The sequence below is a fragment of the Amblyomma maculatum genome, chromosome 4 (genome assembly GCF_055883805.1).
Source record: "Amblyomma maculatum isolate TAMU_Amacu chromosome 4, ASM5588380v1, whole genome shotgun sequence".
NCBI classification, from domain to species: Eukaryota; Metazoa; Arthropoda; class Arachnida; order Ixodida; family Ixodidae; genus Amblyomma; species Amblyomma maculatum.
In genome coordinates, this window is record NC_139347.1 from 67,311,938 (window position 1) to 67,337,792 (window position 25,855).

The window sequence follows — 25,855 nt, forward strand, 5'->3', positions numbered from 1 at the left end:
TACGTATTCTATATTCAGCGTCCTGGTAAAACCTCTGGCTAAATACTATAGCGCTAACAACAAGGAGACCGGGACAAGAGGAACACACACACAAATAAAGAACGCCAATTGTGACAAGCAATCACTAGTGAAACACAACACAACTTCGATGAATACACATCCGTAATTAAGAATTCTTACTAGAAAGTGCTGAAAGTTTTCACATCGAAAGCGGACACATAATCAACTCACTGCTTTGCCCCTTCAAAAAACATAGGCCTTAAAGTGCACATTTAATAAAACGTACAGTAGGCTGTGCGCCGAAATCTATTCAACCTATTCGATACTGAAAACGAAAATCAGTTTTTTAAAACACTACGGCGTATACTAATTCAATGCAAAATGAACCGCCAGCATCCTTCAGAAAGAACAAATTCTACTTTCCTAAACCAGTGAAAACATAAGGGACGAGCCCGACACCTACCTGGTTACAATAGCTGCGTATGGACTCAAAATTGCAGTCGATAACAGGTCGAGTGATTTCGAAGACCTCGTCAAATCTGAGACGGCGTCCCCTACTCTCCTTCCAACGATGTCCAGTGAGACGAAGCAAGCCGTTTCCCGCCTGCTGTATGCCAAAGTCGCGCCCAAACAGCACGTGGAACGGAAAGGCTGCGCACATAGTCCGCACGCCGATGGGCAGGTCTTCGGGCCGGTTGCTCAGCGTATCGGAAGCGTTGCTACCGAGGAAGGATAAAAAAAGAGGTGACATAAATCACAACAGATCTCGCCACCTGCACTGGTACAGGAGAGAATCTTTGCATGAGCTTGGCAGCGTGAACTGAACAGCAAACATTCAGGCATGTTTATAATAGCTCAAATACATTTATACGCTTATGTTATCAAAATGGCAGCATAAGCACGACTGCGCGCTTAGCGCCAACGGAATTAGCGTGAATTTCAAATTGAATCTCAATATCTAACAAGTCTACTTAACCCAGTGACAGCGAAAATGAACTTTCAGCGATACAGCCGGGCAATGCAAATACCCTTCGAAATATATTTGAGCTCGAACTTTAGCAAATCGCAAGTTTATAGGCTCAGCCTCAAAGGCTCCGCAAACGGCCGCATGACGGAGCACAGGTCGGCGGAAAATAGCCGCATCCAAGAACTGCTAAAAATGTGGCCTAGGGAAAGAGGACAGATAATGTTTCACGTCATGCCTTTCAGCTGGACAAATGCCTTTTCTAAGGTAATGCACAGCCATCTAATTTTTGAGGACACCGGACAGTTTCTTTCTTTATTGTTTTTTTGGTTCAACTCTTTACTGTTCTTCCTAGGCTGACGAGTTTGACCTTTGCTCATCCGAGAGACATACATTAATAAAAGGAAAGAAGGTCATTTCGGTGACTGGTATCAATTCCTAATACCTAGCAAAAATTGGCCCTATCATGCAGCTAAAATTGCCAGGTGGCACTTACGCTTCTTCTGTTTCAATCTATGCATATTTTCTCTGTTCACGTTAATGCCAGTGAGCCAAGTACATTGAAACACGTCAGAAAAGGTGACATAAAGTAAGTAATCATGATTTCTAGAAAGGCCCTTTCTCTCGGGCATTTCCTAGGCAAATCAAAGGAGACGACGAAGTGTGGAAATCTTACAAACTAATTAAATCGTAAAACCTGTGAAGACACAAGGTTGTGCTAAAAATTACAGCATTCTTAGTGAAGTTTTGACGCATCACCTGCAATTAGGAATTTGTGTACGTTATAATCCCTTTGAGTTTGCCAACGCCTCAAGATCCAAGACACAAGTTACTTTCCAAAGTGCTCAAATACCCGTATTCATCATCATCATCATCATCATCATTTATTAACCCTTAAAAATCCCGTTCGGGACATTACATAGGGGGGGGGGGGGGTGGTACAGGGTTGCTCAGCAGTCATACATGATCATAAATATGAAAATAATATAGAAGTATAGAAAAAAATATATATATATAAAAAATAACAAGATAAGATAAGATAAAAACACAAAATAGAAACAGCAGGTAAAACAAGGTGAAAAAAGACAAGAGTAACAAATTCAGATAAGTCATTCAGAGAAAGGTTTTTGAAGTGTTTTTAATGTTTTTAATCGAAAGCAAACTTTTCTTGCTATTTTCAAAGAAGAGCCCATTTTGTTAAACGTAATTGCAGATAGCAATAGAAGAAAAGACGAGTTCAAAACAGAGCATAAAAATGCTTGTACCGTAATGAGATACGATTGTTTACATGCACAAGTAAACACATCAGGTGGCGGTTTACCCTGGCTAAGCATGAATATACATGTAAGTGCATAATTTCAATCTGATTTCGGTAAGTTTATTTTGTTTAGCTTGTAACTTAACTGTCTTGCCATGATTGCCTAAATATTTACCGTTGGCTTTCACTTGGAAGAAGACGCCATAAATAAGGCCATTAGTGAAACTATGTCAGAGCAGGTGAAGATGACAACATCCGAGGAGTTATGTTAAATCCAGACATTACCAAAAGAAACCGGCTACCTAGCTGCTGCAGTAGACACCATAGGAGATGAAAACTCAACAGCAGAACCGCTTGTGGCGGTGCGCGAATTTTAGTAATACGAATTAAGCCAGGCCTAGGCTGGCTAATTCCAGTGACACAATATGCACACTGTGTATTAATTGTACTTGTATACTGCCTTTTATTTACTGTTGCGTTGGCGTAACTCGTGTCAAAGCCAGGAATTAAATAAAAGAAAAACGAGATGGCACAACGGTGTAAAACAGTGCCCAGCGATGGAGCCTCTACGTTTTGGTCTGGTGATTACTGTGGAATTTTCTTCCTTGAGAGATTTTATAGTTGTCTCGGCGAGATTTTGTAAATGAGAGTTATAATACGTTACTACTAAAACTACGGGAACGTACATGAAGGAAAGCTAACTTTCCCGAAATATTTTGTTGTGTAAATCGGATGAAATACAAAGATCACTTTAGGCCTACTGAAACCCATCTACTTCCTTCTGGGCCAGCCGTGTCAGAGCGCTAATTACAAGGAGACATTTTTTTTTTTCCTGAAAATCACATACAGCCCTGTAGGTATGAAGAGCCACCGTCTCGGGATCGACAGCGCTATAGCTGGTTCCATAGCAACCCTCCTTCGATTGGCAATACACAACACGCGACGACTGTCACTGCCGAGCACTGTGCGCGCCGTGCAGGCTTCCGCTGTCACGCACGCCAGCGTGAGTGGGAAGGACGACAGCCGAAAAAAAAAAACAATCATACAATGCAAAGAAGGAGCACGCCAGCCAGGCGACAGCAGCTGGCGTGCATCACTATGCGATAGGCCCCAAAGCTTGTTCGGGGCTGGTGCCAGGCTTTCAAACATGAATTCTTTACAGCTACAACTTTCAAGTAAATTTGGCGGACATCGCCCCAAGGTTTATGTGCAGCCTTTCTCAAACTTAAAGACCAAATGGTGTTCTACAAAAAAAAAAAAAAAAAATTCACAAGCAGTACCTCAGCAAGGGATCCCAACCAGCATCAATAGAAATAAAAGTTTTTTTTTTTTCATGAGATCCCACAAATATAAACCAGTGGGTTAACTCGTTCGTGAGAATCCCTAACTATGTGCTTTAATTGGCATATAGCATTAACTAACGGGACGTTGTCGTATTCACTATCACTCGTCGTTTGTCTTTCGGTGCTTGAAATGCTCGTTGGTAGTAGTAGAATCGCTTCTTACGAAAAGAAGCCGTGGAGAACGCCCGCTTAGGTCTGAATTGCGTTTAAAGAAGCAAGTGAAACTTTCGTAGGATTCGTGGTCCCTCTAAAGAAAATAAAGCTAAACTTGTTTATTTTGCATCCCTATTTATTGTTCATACTTGGAAGTCAATGTTCACTACGAAGCTAAACAAATTTGTTCTACATTTCTAAAATAAAGTGTTACTTCCACAGCTTTTTTCAATACACTGTAGCCTTTTCTGACTACTAGGAGCATCTGTGATTCTATGATCAGCTTTCAGGCTTAAAAGTATTTTCACATTTTTGTTAGTACCGTAAATTCTGTCTTCTCCTTTCACTTGTCTCAAAACATAGCTGTGATCCCTGGATTTCCATATATCTTAGTATGCACATCGTTGGCTACCACGTATCGTGTTAATGTCGGATAGGCGGCAAGACAGTATACAAAACTACAGTAACATGGAAGTAGTTACAAAACCAACTTTCACGTCTCATAACGTACCTAGGCAGCAGACAGCTCTTGCCTTCTCGGTTCTTCTCTGTGACTTCTATTGTTACATGAGCCTTGTCTCCGAACTCGGACACGACGGAAATGTTGGCACGCACCTCAGTGTTGAAGAATTCTCTGCCGACCACCTTCACGATGCCTAGCACAATCGGATGCAGACCTGTAGGCACAAATGTAGAAAAAAAAAATTTATTCCATCAAGTATTGTGAATTTCACGAACATCAGATATTCACTCGGTTAGATTCCAACTCACTTACTCACCAAATGACTAATTCCACAGATGTCACTCTCAATCGCTAACACATGGCTAAGCCGCCAAGTCCATTTCTGTTGAAGTCATTTCATTTATAATCTTTATTTTTTGTAACGGTGACAGAGCACTACCAGCTCAGTGTTCTAAAGATGCTCTAAAGGTCTGGCCCAGGCGTTGCTTTGTCTAGAGCAAGTTGAATCACGCTTGCTGGGAAGGCTACTTCTCAGTGCTACAAAACTATGCAGCGCAGCACCTTTACTTACAAAGGGGCACCAGGCGCTCGCCGGCATCCACTCGGTTACTGTTGTTCACCGAGTAGGAGCCGTGGGAACCGCGAGTAGAAGCCCAATCATAACTTAGAAAAGCGTATAAGCTTATGCTGACCTGGAAAAACATTTTATATTTTGCTTTTACAAATTTCCGCCTTGTTATTAATTTCAACTGTATTATAACATTTTCTTCAGTGGAATACCGGTTTCTACGCACTGAAGCAGGAGCCCTGGCAGGAAAAATTTTGCGACTGTTTTATTCCGTGACATCCTTAATTATACCTTCAAAGATCCTCGGTGAACTCTGAGTCGCATGGGTTTCAGAAATATGGCGAGATACAAAAGCTATACAACGTTTTCTACCAAGTCTGCGTGAATAATTACAGGTGGGACGAGTTAATTGATGGGCGTTTGGAGGACCCACCAAAGCGCCAGAGTGAATATTGCTTCTGAACAGACCCGAAACATCCTCATCTGGAACGCTTGATTAGTAATACCTCCTAACAAGCCTGATAAAAACTCAGCCCCGAATTTTGGATGAAGATCATCAATAAGATGGATGTCAAAAAGGACTCAAAAGTGCAAAATGTTACCCGTATTGGTTGATGCTGCTGCTTCTCATTCTTGGTTAGGAGTGCCAACAAAAATGTATACAATGAAATGACACCATTTGTAGTAGGAGTTTGACTGTCTCAGGACTTTCTTCATGTTTCGTGTTCTTTCTGATAGTAACTTAAGAAAGTGTATTAAGTTATCCTGCCAGTCGAGTTTAGCAAAAGGGAGACAAAAGCGCCATACCTTTTCGGTCACTGTAGTAGTGCAGCAGGATCTGACCGCTAGGTCCTGGTGTCACGCGGAACGAAGGAGCCCGCATTCCGGGGTAGGTGGAGGCAAGGTGGTCGTGTAGATTGTCCAGATTGGTCAGGAAGTCGACCATGTTGGAGCCCAGAACTCTCAGTATGTGGTCGTAGCCATGCTGCTGGCAGAAGTACAGGAAATGCTCGCCGAACGCCTCGAGGCAAGTGTCCAGATCCAGGCCTGTGCATGCAAGTCGGGCTTGGAACCCTCAGCGTCGAAAAATGGGGTCCCTATTTGCTTTCCTAAATTGGCGAATCGGACGCATTGGTAAATTGTCTGAAAATAACTGTAGCGGAGAGGCTGACAGCGGATGGATTTGAGAGAAGGAGGTCGTCTTATCTTATCGCGAGTGGCTGATAGGGTCATACTGATGACATCCTCCCCCAGACAGGCAACTCATTAGCATGTAACAATTCCCCGCGTGTGTCATACAGCTTATTAGCATATTCCTGTTCACAACCCAATATAGAGGCGTAGAAAGTTGATCCTCTGCCCTTGTCATTGCTTTTCTGTGCTTTGCTTTTTGTGCTGCTGTTATTTTCTCTTCCTTGCACTTTCCAATTATTTCGCTATTTCGAAAACACGCGCACTTGCTTGTTAGGGGGTCTGCAAGAAAGTCCTAATCAAAGTCATTATGACTGAGAGAATCTGCTCTTTGTTTATTGGTTTCTGTTCAGACCGGATTTTAAATGCGCTTCGTTTTGTTCCTGTTTTATTCTCATTTATCACAGCTTTATTATTGATGTAGAGGACAAGGCTGGTCTTCAGCTCCCATAAAAAAAAAAAAAAAGAAAACATTTCATGAAATCTGCGTCACGAGGAAAGACGGTCGGGGTGCCTATTCGAATAGAATTCGTGTTATCTTACTCAGTAAGAGGACCCGGAAACACAAAGATTAGAAAGGCCATTTACTTGGATTACTGAAAGGAAGATTAAAAGCAAAGCCTCACTTTTCTTCACCTTGACGTGAATGATACTATCACAAGACATGAGAGGAATTCAGTACTATTAAATAATCGTGCGGCAAGCGCTGCTTGTTCACACGCGTAAAAATAGCTGAATTTACTCGTGTTAGTTTTGATGTATTCTGAGCACGATCGCCGTGAAATATCAGGAATAATACTTTACCATGCGCATTACATTGAGCAGTTCGTATGATTCATCGCGCACAGTAATTTTTCCTATTATTGTTGATTAAAATTGTCTGGGCAATATATGCATTCTCGCGGACTTCTAGCGATTTCTCTTTGCCTCAAACTTTCTTGTGACCAACTCTACTATTTACAAATTTAGACGTTAACATAAGCCATAATATGTTATGCATAGTGAGTCGTTATGTACCTTTTTAGCTCCCTATGTGAGACTGACAGGGCGTTCAACAACTGGAGAGCACTGAAATCTCCAAACATAGAGTTGGTACTATTATTCCTTGCTTTAGCGTGGTAGCTTTAAACTTACTTCTTGTGAGGGAACCTGATCAGCGCCTGCGTGCACAAAAACAAAAGCTGGCGATAACGTTGCAGTATTAGGAGTCGTTACAACATTATATAATTTCTAATTGTGAGGTTATGGCATGACTAGAGCACCCATATAAACCAAAATTTAAAAAAATATTAACCTAATAAAATTGATTGCCAAGCTAGGGAATTTCGTGAATCTCTTATTCTTTGGGTCCCGGTCGGACACGATACTCTGACGCCAGAGAGCGCATTCGTTCGTTAGGCTTTAAAAACTGGGGAGACACTTTTGGTCCTTTTGATAATGGTTTCACTTCACATCTTTAATGGCTCCCGTCTGGTGTGCGTCTCCCCTGCAGTGTTAATGTAGTAACTTCCCCGAAATCGCGTTAACAGCTTCTGTGTCAAAAAATACTGAAACGGAGCCTGTACTTCTTGCACAAGATTCTAGCAAAACTAGTTTATATTTGTGCAACGCAATAAAGCCAATTAGGAAAGCTGTCTCAAGACTTATATCTGTCGTTCGATATTTTAAAAATGATTTTCGGTTAAAAATTAACAAGAAAATAACGCTGACCTACAGTGTTGATTGTCTTCAGTTTTGAAAATACCATAATTTTTTTCAAGAAGTGAATATTAGGTTATTATTGCACTTTACCTTATCATATAAACATGGAGCCCTGTGACCTCGGTAATCTGCACCTTGCTCAAACTACATTGAAAGAATCCGTCCACGCATACCTTACAAATTTTAAAATTAAAATTTTCAGTTACCAAAAAACTCCATTTGATACTCTTAAGAATTGTTTTTTGTGGACAATGAGTTGGCAAAATATTATGGAATCTATTGGAGAGAATGTGAACGAGTTTGTACGAATTCATTAAGTTGAAGCACCATAAGAACTAGTGGTCCTATTTCACTGCTTCGAAAGAATGTACTAAAATTTGGGTAATTGGTTCGCTCTTAAAGTAACACAGCTTTAAGGGCATGGCAAAATAGGATAGAAAGCACGAAATAGAAACTTATATTAAATATTGCTATTCTTTCCGTATTTTTTGCTTTTACAGCTTAGAGATGGTATGATAATTGCTAGTTGTTTGAGCTTATTCGGCGCAATTATCCCTGCTAGTCAAGGGTACCCTGTATGCACTTTCTAATGCTTCAATAGCGTCTGCCATGTGGACGATAGCGTTTTTTCTCACGGAAATTTTAATTCGCTTTAAGCAGGGTAATACCCTTAGGGCAGTAGAGCGCTGGAAGAAAGAAGCAAAATGCGAGCAAAGAGTGGTCATCAATATATGTAATGTTGTCGCCACTACTATGACGAATAACAAGTTTCTTTTTACCCTTTCTCCGATGAAAGCTTGCTGAAAAAGCTCGTATGGTAAAATGGCAATGCACATTTTTATTTAGCACTACCACATACTCAGGAAGCATGACACTGTAAATTGTCTGTTTAGCTTGGAGGATTTCACTTCATTAAAGCATGTTGGTAATTAAAAGTAGCACACTTATTCGTAGACCTGTGAGCGCGAAAAAGCGTACCAGACTAATTAGGGCGCCCCTAGAATGCTCCGAATTTTGCGAAGCATTTTCTTGATGCTACACCTGTGCATAAAAGTACGTTGGGCTTTATATCTACTCAGTGCTCTGCTCCCGAGTTTAATCCTTTGATCGTTCCTACCGCTTAACTTTTTTGTATCGTGTTTTGTAAGCCCTAATTTGCTTCTGCAGCCGGAAGAGTTTGATGACAAGTTTATAACAAAACTGCGCAACGTAGACCTTATCAATCAATCAATCACTAAATAAATCAATCAATCAATCAATCAATCAATCAATCATATATTTCAATAAAATGTACAAATTGCAAAAAATGTTGGGCCAATAGCCGAAGCTAGTTTAGGCCCGTACAGTTCGCAGTGCACATGGCAGTAAAATCAATTATTTCGCTGCAGTAGGTTATCGAACAGCCTGAAGTGCGTCTCAGTACGACGGTACTTACATGTTCTATGTGCTACTGAAAAATATCACGTAAACGATTCGCGAGTCAAAAGAAATAGTGCTTTGTTTTTGTTTGTTTTTTTGTTTTTTTCAGAGAGCAGTCGTCCCCGAAACATGCGCAGCTGATGGTATATTAAAACGGTATATTCATCGGACACTGTGAAGACAATTTGCCTCTTGTTACGATTTCTATCATTACGGCTTGTTCTACACAACACACATATGCAGAGGTGCAGGGAATGTCACATATTGTTGCGCGAAACAAACAAATGCCGACACGCTTTTTTTTTTTCGAAACATCAGCAAGTATGATTGAATGCTTAATGCTCTTCCATCCCACCCTGAACGTGACCCGTTAAGGATAATAACTGCTGCTGAAGCTGATAGACAATTAAAACAATAAAACCCCACTCACCAAGCACTTCGCAGGCGGCGCCGACCAGCTTCAGCGTCACTTCGTCTGTGTACACCTTGTGCATCAGGAAGGAGGCCCCGTGCATCGTGATACCCGACTTCTCCCTACGTGAGAGACAACAAAGCTAGGATGTTTAAACGTAGGCTGACGGCACGTTCATTGAATCTTCAATTTCATAAAAATGTATTTTATGGGTCGGTGCCTTCATGTACACCTGCTGCATCAAGCTCTGAGAAAATGTCCTGAGTGAATTTTCAATTTCATAAAAGCTTATTTTATGGGTCTGTCCCTTCCTGTACACCTGCTTCATCAAGCTCTTAGAAAATGTCCTGACTAATTTTCCACCATTAAAATCAATAATGTTAACCCCACACAAACAAAAAATCGACTCCGCGATCAGTGTTCTCCAGTGAGAAGGAGTGTAGAGTTTCCCATTATGTTACTTTTTAAATAGCCGATGAAAGCAACATATCTGCGTTCCATATGTTATACTTTTAAAATAAATGACCTCCATGTTTAGTCATATTCATGTTTTTGCCTTAAAATACTGCAATACATCGACAAAGCCAAGCTCCTATCTTTTCCCAGTAAACCTCTAGAACGGGACTGATAGTCAGTATTTATGCCATTAAAGATAGCCACAAATTTTAGCAACCGCTAAATCAGTTAGATATAACAATAATTGTTACTATCATGTGGCAAAATCCACCCACATGGTTATGTTGCTAAAGTCCGTCATCACTTTCTTCGTAGCGAATAACGTAACAGGCGACAGGCAGAAAGGCTGCAGCTATTCTAGCAGAGGCCAGCCTTTTTCCTGAGTCCGCATCAAATTCTATTTCCCCATCTGATTCCACGTGAATTCCACTTGTATATGCGTTCCATTGGGGTCTACTTATGACCCTTCTGGACCATAGATTGTCTCTCTTCTTCACCTTGGAGTATCCTCCTCTGTCCATTGCGTTTTTATGATTTCGCTGGGCTGTCACTCACTAGCATTCGCTCTGCAACCTCCCTATTTTTTTTTTTTCGTGACTTAGTGATATACCTTCTAGTTTACTTTCCCTTATATTTTCTGCCTTCTTCTCTTTTTCAGTATCGTATTTTATTACGTCCATGATTCAACCGCATACTGTCCATATAACATTGTTGAACTGTAGCGAAATGTCGGAAAACTTTAATACTGTTCTCTTGAATGACAGAGGAAGGTTGATATTCATAGCATTGGAATTACAAACTTAACGTCCACTTTATAAAACAAATCAGTCCCCCTGGATATGACAACGGCGCCAGACGAGCTGATGCTGCATAAACACGATGTGGGAACTTTTATTGGGTGGCAAGTATCTATTTGACCTATTTGCTATAAAATCGCTCTTGATTTTATTGCAACCGATCTTAAGTCCTTTATCCTTCTACACTCAAGCGGCTTTGCTCAAGAAAAACTTATTATACCCGGGTAAAAACCATTAGCCCGTTCCGCTATTACTTTGCTAAAGCGTTTAATGTGGACAACCACATTCGCATTCAAGCGCCTGGTATATGACAATGGCAATAATAACTAGCCAATTTGAACAACGCAACAGCAGCTTAGGCTGAGTTTCAATGATATCATGAATAGGGCACAACAAAGTCTCTTACAACAACACTTTCCATGTTTCTGGTCCAAACTTCTTGGTCACAAGATCTTCAAGGGCACAGTGGATGAAGCCGTACTGCAGAAAAAAGAAGTGAATGATAAAATGAGATAGTCCTGATTCTCTAGTTCACATACAAAAGAGTAAATACATTGAGAGAAATTAGTTTCCATATTCATGTTCATGTTTTGCGCAAGTCAATATGTATGCCGTTTTGACACGAACTTTGGTTAAGTGTAACTTGTCAGCCACTTTGTAATAAGTAACTAGTTTGGTTCACTATGGATCGCAGCGGCCGGGAACATGAATCGCCATATAATTTCGTTATGCCCCAAAGAAAAAACAATATACAGGCTGAACTACACTTGGACTGGGTTTCACGAACGTTAGCCACCGGCCGCGGCCGCAGTCTCTGCTACACCTTCGATCTTGGGTCGTTTCCGTGCTTGGTAAGTTTCTCGGGAACGGGTAATTAGTCTGTGACTTCTCGTTTTTCGTTGGTCTCGGCATCCTGTCTGGCGCAGTCTCTTTGTTTAGCGAGATGGTGTGTGTATTGAGTATTTAACGAGTTTAAACGAAGGAGCGGTGGAGATGGAATAGGACCTTAATGAAGATGATGATGGTCAATGCACAGCGTGAAAGTATTTTTAGTTGCAACTTAGTGAAGACGACAATGTTTACTGCGCAGGGAGAGAGCGTTTTACAGTTTTACACAAGACGTGATCGGTGTGAGAGCATAGTGCTGTCGTGTCTCGGCGCGAAAGAGTACCTGGCACCAGCTCTAAAAGGCATGTGGTACTAAGTCCAGGAAAAACGCGAAACTCGCAAAAGAACACAGTAAAGGTAAGGCTCTAAAACATTTACTTTCGATATTCAAGAGGTTACAGTTTGGCACAGTGACTAGTCGCGGTTTCAGTAGGCTGCCGGATCCTTACAGGCTCGGCCCGCGGGAGCTCGATGGAAATGTAGTCAGCCTAATAAACAACGAGGCCACACATTCAGCTCGGCATTGACCTGAAGTCACGCGTTGTGGCCAAGTTAAGGATGTAAACGCAAGAAGATTTTTCTGCAACTATGATCAGCGGTGAAGAAAAAACAGCGCGAAAACGGAGACGAGACCACGCAACACAGGCGCTGACTAGCAACTGACATTTATTCATGAACAGAAGGAATTTATAGTCACAAAACGTCTCGTCTTGTGAAGGAATTTATAGTCACAAAACGTGTGGTCTCGTCTTCGTTTTCGCGCTGTTTTTTCTTCACCTCTATTATGCGCCAACTAGCCCGCCAAAATGCTCTCTTGGATGATCAGCGGCCCAACTTGGTTGTGTAACTATATTATAACCCACAAAGTTACGCTCTGCTAGAGCATGTTCTGTGCTGCTTAACAAAATGGTAGCCGCGTTTTATTTCATTTCGCCTATAGGATGGGCGGTGGTGTCAAACGCCTAATTCCCACTCCTGCCAAGGCCCATGAACATGTCTGAAAACTAAATCTTCGTTGAGTTAGCAGACATGCAACACATGTAGGTCATGAAGGTTTTTATAATTATATGTGTACCAAAGCTTGATGGAATTATCCCAGTGACCGCTAAATGCGCACGTGACCTTTTTATCAAGTAAACAATGCTCCTGTGCGTACCATTTTGAGTAAAATAGCTTATGCTCTTTCTTCGTTTGACTCTTTTTGTACGAATTCCTGATTTTACCCAATTTCACATCGCTTCACACCAAAGTCATATGTTAAGCTCGTGCAAACAACTCTCAAGCCTCAATCGCCAAAAGACGCTCATTATCACACTGCGTTCTTTTCACTTCCTGCTTGATTGGAATTCGTCATTCAGCACAGGTTTTGTGCTCTGCCGGGCGCAATTTTGAGTGCACTGTTCGCCTACTGATATCTGGTATAAGTGTCGGCAAATGCTGTCATATGAAGCCCCAATGGCCAACAGTTTATTTAAATGTACAAAAAGGTTGATCAAATAATTACAGACTCCGCTGTTAAAGACAAATCGCAGTCTCAGACGGACCCTCATTTGCATGCTTCCACATCCTGCTGTGGCCTTGCAATATGTGCAAGACCATCCAACATTTATAAAACCTTTCCTGAACCAAGCAGTAAGAACGTGCCGCATATGTAGTTCAAATGCAGCGTACCTAACTCGTTATCCAAGGTTCGGGTTTTCGATCCCATGTCCTCTGAACTACCGGCTTTCTACCAACTGCTACCAGTTTGGCCATGCAGTGTTGTCTCGAGACATGACACAATGTCAAGAACAATGAGTGTACGGCCATGCCCTCGCCAATTATCACCTGCTAGAGGCATGATGGCGATATAAGGCTTCCGCCTTAAACGTGATTCCTTTTCTGGCGCACTCAGAGTAAGACAAAAAAAATTAGTAGGTGGCAAATTCTGTACCTTAAGTAAAACATGTGGCTTTTGTTTTCACAGAGTGTAAACCATGCTGCAAAGGGATGAATTCTTACCAGCAATTAGAATGAAATAAATAATGAGCTCTGCAAAAAAGAATGAAGAGCATGTAAGATCCCCCTTTAATTGTGCTACAAGACAGCGTTAATGACACCCGTCGGCAGCAGCCAGTAGGTATTCACGTTCACGTAAGTCCCCTACGTTAAAGCTTATTCCCTAATTCCTCACTGTTCGTCTCTCTATAGTCTCACACATACTCATTTGCATACAGGCTACTCGAGATGGCACAGCCAACTTCACAGCTCCTACCAACTCGGCTATATATTGTTACGAAGAAGAAGATCGGCAGTGACGCGAGAGGAGCCCTCGCGCTAGGCCAACCATTAAATCATCATTCACCCTACCCCCATGTTATGCTGTCCTCTTTGCTTGTCATCACGTAAAAATATCATATAGTGTCGTGACGGCATGGAGTCCGCGTACCAATAAGTATCCAGCTACGTCACCCCACAACTACCTCCTGCCGTTGGCATGGTAGCGTGATTTTCTGCTCACAGTGGTGACAACGGCGAACCCGATGCCGGATTTCCTCCTGAATAGAGCGTTAACGCAGTTGCGTTAGAGGAAACCTATCCGCGGTGCTCGAATGATTTTATTTACCTAAAACGGAGATATACATAGAACTACCGGTGTTTACGTCGTGGTCCAAGTTGGCTGCTGCCGTGAGGCAAAAGAACTTTCATGACACCAAGCTGCCCTTGCTGCTTTGCCTCTTTCTGCAACTTATGTTAGTTTTGCTGTCGGTAATATTACGAACAGTGCAAGAAATGACAAATCCGAGCCTCGCATCCGAGGCACTCTGTGTGCAGCTTCTAGTGGATACTGCTCCTGTTAGAGGTTATGAAGGCATAGCAACCCACGCAGCCATTTGCAAGCCACGCGACCATTTACTGATTACGCCACTCTCACCGCGCTTCTGATTTCATATAATTATGCTGCGGCTCTAGTGAAGTATGTGGTGGTTTTGACAGATTACACGGATGTTTTCACAAAAGAAAGTTTACGAAACGTTATGGTAATTGTTTGTTCTGATAACCCGACCATTGTACACTCATTAAATCGCTGCGATCCCCTATATTGACTGTGCTGCAATAAACAGTTACCCACTGTCGTAATATTCGACAAAGTATTTTTGGTTAATATATATTACTGCTCTGCATTCGCGAAACTGGGTAAGCATGGCCATAAGACTAGTTAATCCGTACTGAAAGTGAATGGAGTGGTATATATGCATGATTTAACTATTTACCTAAAAACGTATATGAGGGGTGTCGTGGTGTAGGACGGGAATTGGCTACCCTGATGCAGTAATTGGCCACAACCTCCCATGAATAGTGCTACAAGATCCCGGCCCTCAGTCACCAACGGCGGTCAGACCTGTGACGCAGCGGGGGGTGCCAAGAATCTCTGGCTCCGCTGGACAGGTGGCCATTGGAAACGGACCCTGGCAACGTTTAACGCTACACTATCTAGTGAAGCTAGTTTAGCAGTGATGTTAGAGGAGCTAGAGGGTTTGAAATTGGATGAAACTGCATTCCAAGGGAACGAAAGCGTAGCAGGGTGCGCCAAAATTTAGGTGGGCGGATGAGGTTAAGAAGTTCGCAGGGGTCAAGTGGATGCAGCTTGCACACGACTGGGTTAATTGGAGGAATATGGGAGAGGCCTTCGCCCTGCAGTGGGTATAGTCAGGCTGAGAATGAGGATGATGATGATGATGGTGGTGGTGGTGGTGGTGGTGGTGGTGGTGGTGGTGGTGGTGGTGGTGGTGGTGGTGGTGGTGGTAGTGGTGGTGGTGGTGGTGGTGGTGGTGGTGGTGGTGGTGGTGATGGTGGTGGTGGTGGTGGTGGTGGTGGTGGTGGTGTAGAGCTGCACTGGAGGAATCGAAGGACGTGCAATATCATAGGTTCTGCCCCTCCAGCATAGCAAAGAAAGTTTAGTGCGGCGGAAGAAATTCCGGGATTTTTAATATTATCCTTCAATTGTCAATACAAAAGAAAAATGTGTCACCTAAAGGGGAAGAAGACTGAAGCGCTGAACACGCTAACCAAAGTATTCATCACCCCTTAAATTTAAAATTAGTCTTCCTATTTATTCCCGTTGAGTGATGCATGCCGAGGCTGGTTCGTCACGATTAATGGCTTCACGATAAGAATCCTAGGCAAACCTACCGCTATGATTGACACATTTTCCATTTTATTCTGTTGCCGTTATTCACCTGATCCGAAAAGTCCTAACTATAAAGGCATGGTGCAAACAAAAGCAAATAGAAAACTACCATCGCTCATGCGCCCGCTGTGGAGTAATTTCCTGAGCTCTAGCGCTCGAACAGGGAAACTAACCTCTCGTGGGAGCTGAAGGATATAGCTCCGACAGCGACGGATGCATATCTGGAGGCAATATCACGACCGGTTTCTAGGCAGGCATCGCATTTCCATGACGCATAACCGAACGCAGAGAGCACCCGCGGACGCTCAACGTCTATTTCATCCAGGTCTAAACTCAACACCCGTCTGACAGAGACCGGGATCTTGATATCCTGAGTTCAGCCTATGTAAAATTTCCCTCGCAGCACTCATGGCCGTGTTTGCCGAAGTTTCGTTCTAAACAAGATGCACTTACTCCCCTTCCCTCGAAAAAACAAAAAGAAAAGAAACTAAAATATTCAGTCACGTTCAGCGCAAACATCTAAAGGTGCCGGAGGTTTTCAAAGTGGTCTTGCAGAGACCCTTGGAGTGCTTTTCTTTTACTTCCGCTTGTTTCCACAGAGCAGAGATGGAGGTTCGGCTTCGAAGCGGCGACCACAGCACGCGCTCTGAGTGCCGCCGTCACGTCTAGCCATCGCTCGTGCCGCTCTACGGTAAGGGCATAGATAGACGAAGATGGATGCTCGCACAAGCGACATTTCAAAGCGACGGTGACGTGCGAAGGTGGTCCGACGGCACCAGGGTTTTTATCGCACAGGGTGTAGCGTTTTCCTCACTCTTTGTGAACTTTTGTTCACTTCCTAATGTTTTCTTTTCTTTTTTTTTAGATATAAGGCATCCTACAACTTTACAAAGCAGCTGCTGGCAGGGTGTCATTACTCACTGCAGATATGACTGTTGCAAACGTGCTGTGTAGTTATTTGTATTCCTAAAAACAATGTGCACTCGTGCTTACAATATTCTTCATATGCCGCCGGGTGGTGCTAAATAATATTGAACAAAGCTCTCAGCTTGTAAAAACGTCCTGAAGGAAAAAAATGACAATTCTAAAGCTTCTGTAGTCCTTTTCATGCTTCTGGCTAGAATTTTTGAGCGGCCTTGCCAAAAGCTGGAATGCTCATTATGTTTGCTAAAGCTATGCACGGATAAAGGCACTCCTGCCTGCTCAGCGTAGCCCCTGTTTTACTCTCATGCTCACAAACTGCACGTGTTATTTTGGGTGATTGCTAACTGAATCGTCCAAAAGGTGAATGCAGGAATGGAAGATTAACTGAGCTCTTCGATTTCCGAAGAGGTTCGAAACAGGTTGGAAAAGCTGTCTTCAGCGCGTCCCAGTCCTTTATAAAATGCCTGCATATCATACCAGGACACGTCAGATAATTGCAGTGCGATGTAAACCCGTCTGGGTTTTTTGTTACTCATTGCAAACATTCAATTCAGCTATGAAATCTGATAGGTCTAGCCCTTATTTCATATCTTCATTCGGTCCCTGGAAGAAAGACGGCTAACACGGCTGAATTGAAACCATTGCCTATGAGGCACGCTTCGCCTTATTACATGGTCACTTCCACGAGCTGCGATGTAGTACCCAAAATGGGAAACCATTCAAGTAACGCGACACCGAAACAAGTTATCATTGTTGTAACTTGCGCCCACAAATGTGAAAACAGTCATGCGCTATGCGATAATACGGTGGCCAGATCCACGGTATGATTTCGCTAGAGCTTCATCTCATTGACTACCAACGCGAATAATCAAGCCGCACAAAGCTTCGTGGGTAATAGCACGAAAGAAATTCCATCGCCTACGACTGTAATTGCGCTGCATGGTAGCGTGACATCATCGCAATATTTGAACCTCTCAATCGTTTCTGCATGACTGCTAAAGCAAACAAGCGAACACCATATCTGAGCGCTGCGTCACAGAATATTCTGTTTGCACACAGTCGAGCATAAAATGCGTTCCATATTTATTTACTTTTAGCAGCGATGTTGTAACAGTGTGTAGGTAATTGTTTGATGGTTAATCGCTGATATCAGTTTTCTGCGTTAGAGGCCATGATGTTGAAACTGGCTTATTCCTATAATGTATTGGTAGAACTTTTCTCTTGCGCCCAAATATCGACCCTGCAGTCCTGCAGTCAAGCCTACAACACATCCTTCATTAAGAGAATAAAAATTGTGGGTGATAAAGCATGGCTTGATCCTAGAGATAGAGCGAAAGCTGTGAGTATTGAAGTTCGAACTTTTAGGAATTTTCCTAAGTTGAAGTAGGTTTGCATTAAGGGAACAATTACTCATTGACGTCCACCCAAGCGCCGCAATGCGGCTACAAAGGAAAGCTGCACAGCTTTCTCAGAAACTTCGTAGTTAAAAAAAAAATTCATTCTGGTCCGGGAATCAAACTCGGGACCACCGCCTTTCCGTGGTAGTCCTTCTACTAACTGAGCTAACCAGAATGGCGAGCAGAACAGGTGGTAGGGCGAGAGCCAATTGATGAATAACAGCAATAGCCTAATTAACATCTGCTCTTCAATCCGTAGCTTTTGTAGCGAAAGCTACATTGGCCACGAATGAAGAGTTTCGCGTGGTGGGAGGCACAGAGCCGTTACCTAGCAATCGCCGCTGCTGGCGGACGCCGCGCGCTCGCCGCACCATCTGGAAATGAAGAGCAACCAGAAGAAGAGGAAGAGGTCTCGTCTTTAATGCAACCAACGTTACTAGATCCTTTCGAAAAGTATCGAGTAACGTTGAATGCATCGACAACATAGCTAGACATAGTGAATAGCGCATCTTAATTCTCCTTTAGCGTGAGGATGATAGGAGTGATGATGATAGGCTAGTGAGCAGCGCATTAGGTTGTCGGGAAAGGCATGAGCACTATATTTTTGAGTAGACGCCACGGAATTGTGGACACGTACACCAAACGTAGTCAAGAGCATGTTTTTTCATAGTTTTGTCTTGCACATTGTACATTGCTTTATAAGAAAGAAAAGGCCACAATGGCCTACATGACTGTTCCAAGTTTGACCTTCAAGGTTGTTCAAAGTGAAAACCTTCTTGACGCTCACGGCTCGAAAAGCTGGTGTAGTGAAGCTTTCGTTTCAAAAGTCTGCGCAGTTAACGAGTTAAAAATGCAGGCCATAGTGTTTGTGTATAGGGCTGCAGCCCTAGCAGCACGACGAGCCGCGTGATTTTCGGAGTGCATGCTCTTGAGGAGGGGGTGAATGATGAGAACAGCGCAGCTGGTTGCCATGGTTACAGTGCATGTGCAGTAGCGGCTTCGGCTCCGCACGGTGACCTTGGCTTTATATGGCATAGTGAAGCTGTCACTTCAACAGACATAATTCGGTTCTGGGCTCATCCTGGAGAGCACAACCTGTTGTTTCATTCCATGAGGCATTTCGGTAGGGGAGGCTCAGAGGTTACAACGGCCGGCTACTGGTCTGGAGAATTCGTGTTCGTAACCGACAGCGGTGGTAGCGTTTTGATTTCGATGAAGGCGAAATGCAAATGCTTCCGAGTGCTGTGTAATATCAGTGAAAGTTAAAGATTCCCAGGCCGTCGAGATTATTCTGGAGCCCTGCACTGCGGCCTCGATTTCTCTCCCTTCTTTCAATCCCCTTCCTCCCTTCCCGTACAATGCGTTTTAAGTGTCCGTGGAGGGTGAATATGTGTGACAAATACTGCGACTTTCCTATATTTGCTTTATATACTTTGTCCATCCAACTAGGTCGAGCGTACTATGTCGGTCATACCACAACCAATGCTACAATGCTATCATCGCGACCAACTCAAGGTAAGATTGGTGTGCGCGCAACCTAGTATTTGTAAGGGCCGGATCTTCAAAGATCCTGCTCATGCGTACCTTCACCCCTTTTGAGTCAATAAACGCTGTTCACCACCACCATCCACATCTTTTTTCTTTATTGCCTGTTTGATTTCTTTTATAGGAAGTATAAAGTCACGAAGCAACACGACTGTGAGCGAAGCCGTATTGGATGGTCCTGCAAATTTCGACTGCCTGTGGCTCTTTAATGTGCACTTATACCGCACCACACCTTTTTCCGCCACTAAAAGGTGCCCTTCATCATTAAGTCGTTTGTTGAAAAATTAGGGGGACACTTTAGCTCCGCCGTTAAGGGCATGAAACGACAGCGTTTTTTATTATATTTTTTAACTTTAGCCTGCTGTGCAATGACGTCACCGGTAAGCTCAGACGCCGCTTATTTAATGCGTCGCTGTAAGCGCCGGGGCACCACCATTAAAGCTTGGACGCAGTAGTGTTTTTGACACACACACACGCACACACACACACACACACACACACACACACACACACACACACACACACACACACACACACACACACACACACACACACACACACACACACACACGCACACACACACACACACACACACACACACACACACACACACACACACACACACACACACACACACACACACACACGCGCGCGCGCGCGCGCGCGACTTTTTACTTACTTTATATTATATTTTGTTTTATTTATATGCACCAATACCTAGCTTCAGCAAACATGAACTTCTCAGTCTGAGCATTTTCCGGCAGTTGCTACTACTTCCGGTTCCAGCATTTCCACCAATTAAATGAATGAAGGGATAGCAAGACTTTTGATATCGACGCAAACTCAGATTAAGGATTGGAATACATCGTAAGAAAAGGGAAGAATGAGGCAGTCAAAGAAATAGAGAAAGACATTGTAGTGGAGGGCTTCGGTATACATTTGGCCTCCTGGGGTTCTTTAAGGCGCCCTGACATCGCGCAGCACACAGGCGCCTTTCGAAGCGAATGCTCAGCATAGGCTTCCTTTAACTTTCAAGGACAAAGTGTGGCTATAAAATTATCTGCCTTCCTTTCCCGAAAACATCGAGGCGCTTGACCTTCAGAAAGGTAGCGTGGCCTTCGCCTGATTAAGTGTGAGTGTCCACAAAAAGTATATTGTGGCTAGCGTTCCCCAAACCCCAATTGATAGAAAAATATGTGCCCCGCCGTGGTGGGCGCAGTGGTCAAGATGTCCGACAATCGTTCCAAACTACTGAGAATCGAACACGGCCCAAGACGGCTTCGTTTTGATGCGTCAGTGCCTGTGCGATGTCAGGGAAAGTTAGATTCCCAGTTGGTCGAAATCACTCTGAGGCCATGCACTACCGACAGCTCTTTCTCTCCGCTTTCAAAGGGAGCGGGTCTTCCCTTACGGCGCGGTTGGGGCGTCCACAGAAAACAAGTGAGACAGTTACCGCGCCTTTCCCTTCCTATAAATCAATCAGGCGTCGACGGCCCCGCTGCCCCGCCGGGGTGGTGCAGTGGTAAGACGCCCGACTACTGTGCCGGAGTTCCCGGGTTCGAACCCGACCGCGGCGGCTGCGTTTCGATGGAGGCGAAACGAAGAGGCGTCCGTGTGCTGTGCGATGTCAGCGCACGTTAAAGATTTCCAGGTGGTCGAACTTACTCCGTAGCCCTCCACTACGGCTCCTCTTTCTCTCTTTCCACTTTCATTCCCACCTTCCTCCCTTCCCTTACGGCGCGGTTCGGGTGTCCACAGAGCAAGTGTGACAGTTACTGCGCCTTTCCCTTCCTGTGAACCAATTTAACTTAACTTTTTAACGGCCCCGCCGGGGTGGTGCAGTGGTAAGACTCCCGACTACTGTGCCGGAGTACCCTGGTTCGGGTTTTCGCCTCAGACAGGATCGTGGAGCGAGCGGACGCATCTCACATGAGCTCCGTGATTTCACAGCAAAATTTCGTATTTCTTGCCACTTGCGTTCACCAACTTTGCCCTGGACGTTCGTCTATCGCTCCGGACCCGGTGTGCTGATTTCCAGACCAAGGCAAGCAGTTTGATGATTTTTCGACCAAATATTTTTGGCCGCAACAGCTGCGACAGCTAAGCCTATCGCTGCCTCACGACATCGGCGCGTTCGCGCGCAGCGGCGGTGGCGACGTCGCGTCCCGCCAAGCCCAACACCGCCTTGACTATGCCTTACACTGTGGAAGGCACCGACATTACCGCCGCGGAGTTATCCGATGGCTCATGGACGGCATTCGAGATGCAACGCCGGTACCGAAGACCATCTCCGCCCAAGAAACAACCTGCCGAGGCCCAGACGCCAGCCACGACATCGACTGTACCGAATCCGCGGACACGCGGACGCCCTCCACCTTTGACCAAAAAGCGTCCTCTGCCCCGCCTGCCCTCGGAACACCTCAAGATCGTCCTCCGTCCACAGGGCACGCTGAACCTTCACACCGTAGGCCCCGCACGACTTGCACTTGCTATCTACGCAGCCGCCAACGTCGACCACCGCCTAGCGGTTACTGCCGACCAAGTCCGCATACACCCCACTAACAACACCATCACAGTGAGCACGCCTGACAATGCCCGTGCAGTGTCTTACGCCAAGATCGGCACCATCACCATCGACAAGACAGTAGTCCCGGTTGCCGCCTACGCCCCAGCCCCGGACAATTCCGTACGGGGGATTTTGTACCGAGCCTACAGTTACGAAAACGATGCCGAGATCCTGGCTGAGCTCCGCGCTCGAAATCCCGATCTCCCCATCGTTGCTGCGCGTCGTATGGGCAAGACGCAGCACTTCGTCGTTACGTTCGCCAACACCGAGCTGCCCCGATACGTGCGGTACTTGGGGTTTACTTTCGAAGTCTTCCCTTTGAAGCCTCGTCCGGAGGCGTGCTTCAACTGTCGCAAGCTGGGTCACCGAGCGGACGTGTGCCCCCAACCACGAATACCTACATGCCGCCGCTGCGGCGTCGCTCACGACTCCCCACCAGCCGGCCAACCACCTACCTGCCAAGCCATGTGCATCGTATGCAAAGGCTCACATCCAACAGGCAGCAGAAGCTGCAAATACCGCTTCGTGTCTAGCCACAGGCGCAAATCTTCACAGTCCCCCACGGACACTGCCACTGACCCAGACAGTTCGCCAAGCGGCCGCCAGTCCCGTCCCCGAGAACGCGGCCACCAACAACCACCTCCAAGGGATGAATCCTTCCCGCCACTGCAAAGCAGCAGTCCCCCAACTGACCTCGCCACAAGTCCACCACTTCAGCTGCAGGAACCAAGAGATGACTCTTTTCCCCCTCTACGTGGACGCAGTGGGAGCAGAGATAGGAGCAGGTCATCGTCCCAGAGACGCAGCTCGCGGATCAACTCCAGCTCCGGAGAAGAAGGAAGACCTGCCAAACATTTGGCATGGAAGACTCCACTTACAGACAAGCAACGCCGAGCACCCGACCCACAGGTAAGGGAGCTGGCAGAGTTAGTCCGACAACTGCAACAACAGTTAGCTCAGTCTAACGCAAAAATCAAACAGCTAGAAACTGCAAATGCGCAATCAAAAAATGAACAGTCGTCTGTGGCTTGCGCTCGCCTTGAAGTCAGCCGCAATGAGGACATGGAAGTAGATCAAAACCGCCGTAACAAACGAAAGGCACCTTCGGTACCTCGGCCAGATACAGATGACTTAGAGAGTAATTATGAAGAGAGATTTGCAAAAATAGACCAAAGACTAGCCAAGGTGGAGGAAACTATCCAGAAATTAATACCACAGCTTAACAAAGTAACTGACACAATGGAAAAGTTTCCGACTACTTTCGAAACTGTCCTAGCTAAACTCGACACGCTTACAACCAGGGTTAACGCACTAGCATCCCCTAGCAATCTGATATCTCCAACGCCAAATGCAGGCTCTTTGCCTCCCGCCAACACAGCATTCTCACGCCCAGCTGACGGTGCTTCGGCGCGTCCGTCCCCCAGCAGCATTCTCCGACCCAGCGTATTGCAACCCGCGCGAGCGGAACCTTACCCGATACGCGATGGCTAGTACACCTGTTATAGTGTGGCAATGGAACTGCAGGGGATTCCGAGCCAAGCGCAAGGCTCTGGAATATGCAGTTTTGGCCCAAACAAACAGGCCGGTAGTCATAGCACTTCAAGAGACGAATACAGAAGTAAAGCTTGCAGGGTATACAGCATACAATGAGAAAGTGTCGGCTGAGTGCCGGCCGATCACAGCTACACTTGTACACCGTAATCTAACTGCAAACCAATTAGATTTGGAAATACCGGAGGTCTCTCATACATTTATACAAATCCTGCCGAACAAACGAACAGAATCTCCCCTTTACATTCTAAACGTATATAGTCCACCTAAAGACAACAGCACGAAAATAGCCACACTCTTCCGTAAGGCGCATGTAGCCGCTCATAATGGAATGTTGCTGACTGTTGGAGACTTTAACGCACCCCATGCAGAATGGGGCTACTCAGTTAACAGTAGAAAGGGAACTAAATTATGGGAGACAGCCCAGGCGCTAGGGCATACCTTACTCGTCGACCCTGATAAACCTACGCGCATTGGTAACAGTGTAACCAGGGATACGTGCCCTGACCTTACCTTTGCCAGAAATATCCCCGATGCGAGATGGGAAAACCTAAATACAAACATAGGAAGCGACCACTATGTACTATGTACCACTTTCCGAGCTACGCATTGCAAAATGCGTCGCCAGGAAGTGAAGCACACGAACTGGGACGCCTTTAGATATGTCCGCTCGCAAAGGCCAGCGGAAAGTATAGTAGATTTAAGACAATGGACGGAGCGTCTGTTGCAAGACGCCGCAAACACTTCAAAAACTGTTGCCCTTGAGGACAGCAGCCCCAGTCCGGACGCTAAGCTAGTGCACATGATTGAAGCACAAGGAAGTATCCATGCTCGATGGCGTAAAAATAAGCATAACCGACGTTTAAAAATTCGGCTAACCCGGCTTGAAAAGGAAATCGAGGCTTACTCGTGGGAACTTAGCCGAGAACAGTGGCATCAGACTTGCGACCGCCCTAATGGGCAACTGGGCAACAAGAACACGTGGTTTTTACTTAGACATTTACTGGACCCTACGAGAACTAAGGCAGATTCCCACAAGAACCTACATAGGATCTCGCAATCTTTCCAAGGCACCGACGAAGAGCTCATGACCACTTTAAAAGATAAATACATTAACACCTCCCAGGATATACCCACGCCAGATGGGTACTCAGGATTGGATAATCCTCGCATGGATAGCGTCTTTACCGTAGCAGAGATTAGGGCTGCTCTTAACAAAATTAACACCACCTCGGCAACGGGGGAAGATTGCATCACCAATAAGATGATGCGCAATTTAGAAGACCAGTCAGTAGAGGCTCTTACGGACCTCTTCAACAGGTACTGGACAGAGGGCAGCGTCCCTGAGGAATGCAAGCACGCTAAAATTATTTTCATACCTAAACCGGGCAAAAGACTCGAGATGGGGAACCTCCGCCCAATCTCGCTAACGTCATGTCTCGGGAAGGTAATGGAACACGTTGTCTTAAACAGGCTCCTTATGCACACCGATGCGGAAGGCACGTTTCCCCCGTCCATGATTGGGTTTCGAGCAGGTCTTTCGACTCAGGACATTATGTGGCAAATTCAACAAGACATTCTAGATACAAATCGCATAAGAGCCACGCGAACCATCCTGGGACTCGATGTGAGTAAGGCCTTCGACAATGTGTCACACGCTTCCATCCTCAATCACCTCTCACAGTTACACGTAGGCAAACGGACATACGACTACATCGCTGCCTTTCTGAATGCGCGTACGGCTACGCTCCATTTCGTTGACAAAGTTAGCGACAAAATTACACTAGGGACGAGAGGAACACCGCAAGGCGCCGTACTTTCACCTTTTCTCTTCAACATCGTTATGAGCGGCCTCCCGCGTCTGTTAGATGATATCCCACACATACATCATTCCATATACGCCGACGACATCACCATATGGACCAATTCTGGCTCCGATGGAGATATTACAGATTCATTACAACGAGCTATCGACACGGTACAGTCTTATGTGCAGGAAAACGGCCTTACCTGTTCACCGGCTAAATCAGAACTATTAGTTATAAGGAACAAACAAGCTTCACAGGTAAAGCCAGATTCTCGAGAACC

At 45.0% G+C, this 25,855-nt stretch overlaps 1 protein-coding gene across 1 annotated transcript in view; it reads right to left on the reverse strand.

Annotated features, from left to right (window-relative positions):
- Positions 1-25,855, reverse strand: part of LOC146191292 (guanylate cyclase soluble subunit beta-1-like) — a 56,466-nt gene that overhangs the window by 25,880 nt on the left and 4,731 nt on the right. The window contains exons 2-6 of the mRNA XM_084600305.1: positions 11,132-11,205; positions 9,491-9,594; positions 5,557-5,796; positions 4,230-4,395; positions 464-719 (exon numbers count right to left, since the gene is read on the reverse strand). Coding sequence (XP_084456431.1) covers positions 464-719; positions 4,230-4,395; positions 5,557-5,796; positions 9,491-9,594; positions 11,132-11,205 — 840 coding nt within the window. The remainder of the gene's footprint in view (positions 1-463; positions 720-4,229; positions 4,396-5,556; positions 5,797-9,490; positions 9,595-11,131; positions 11,206-25,855) is intronic.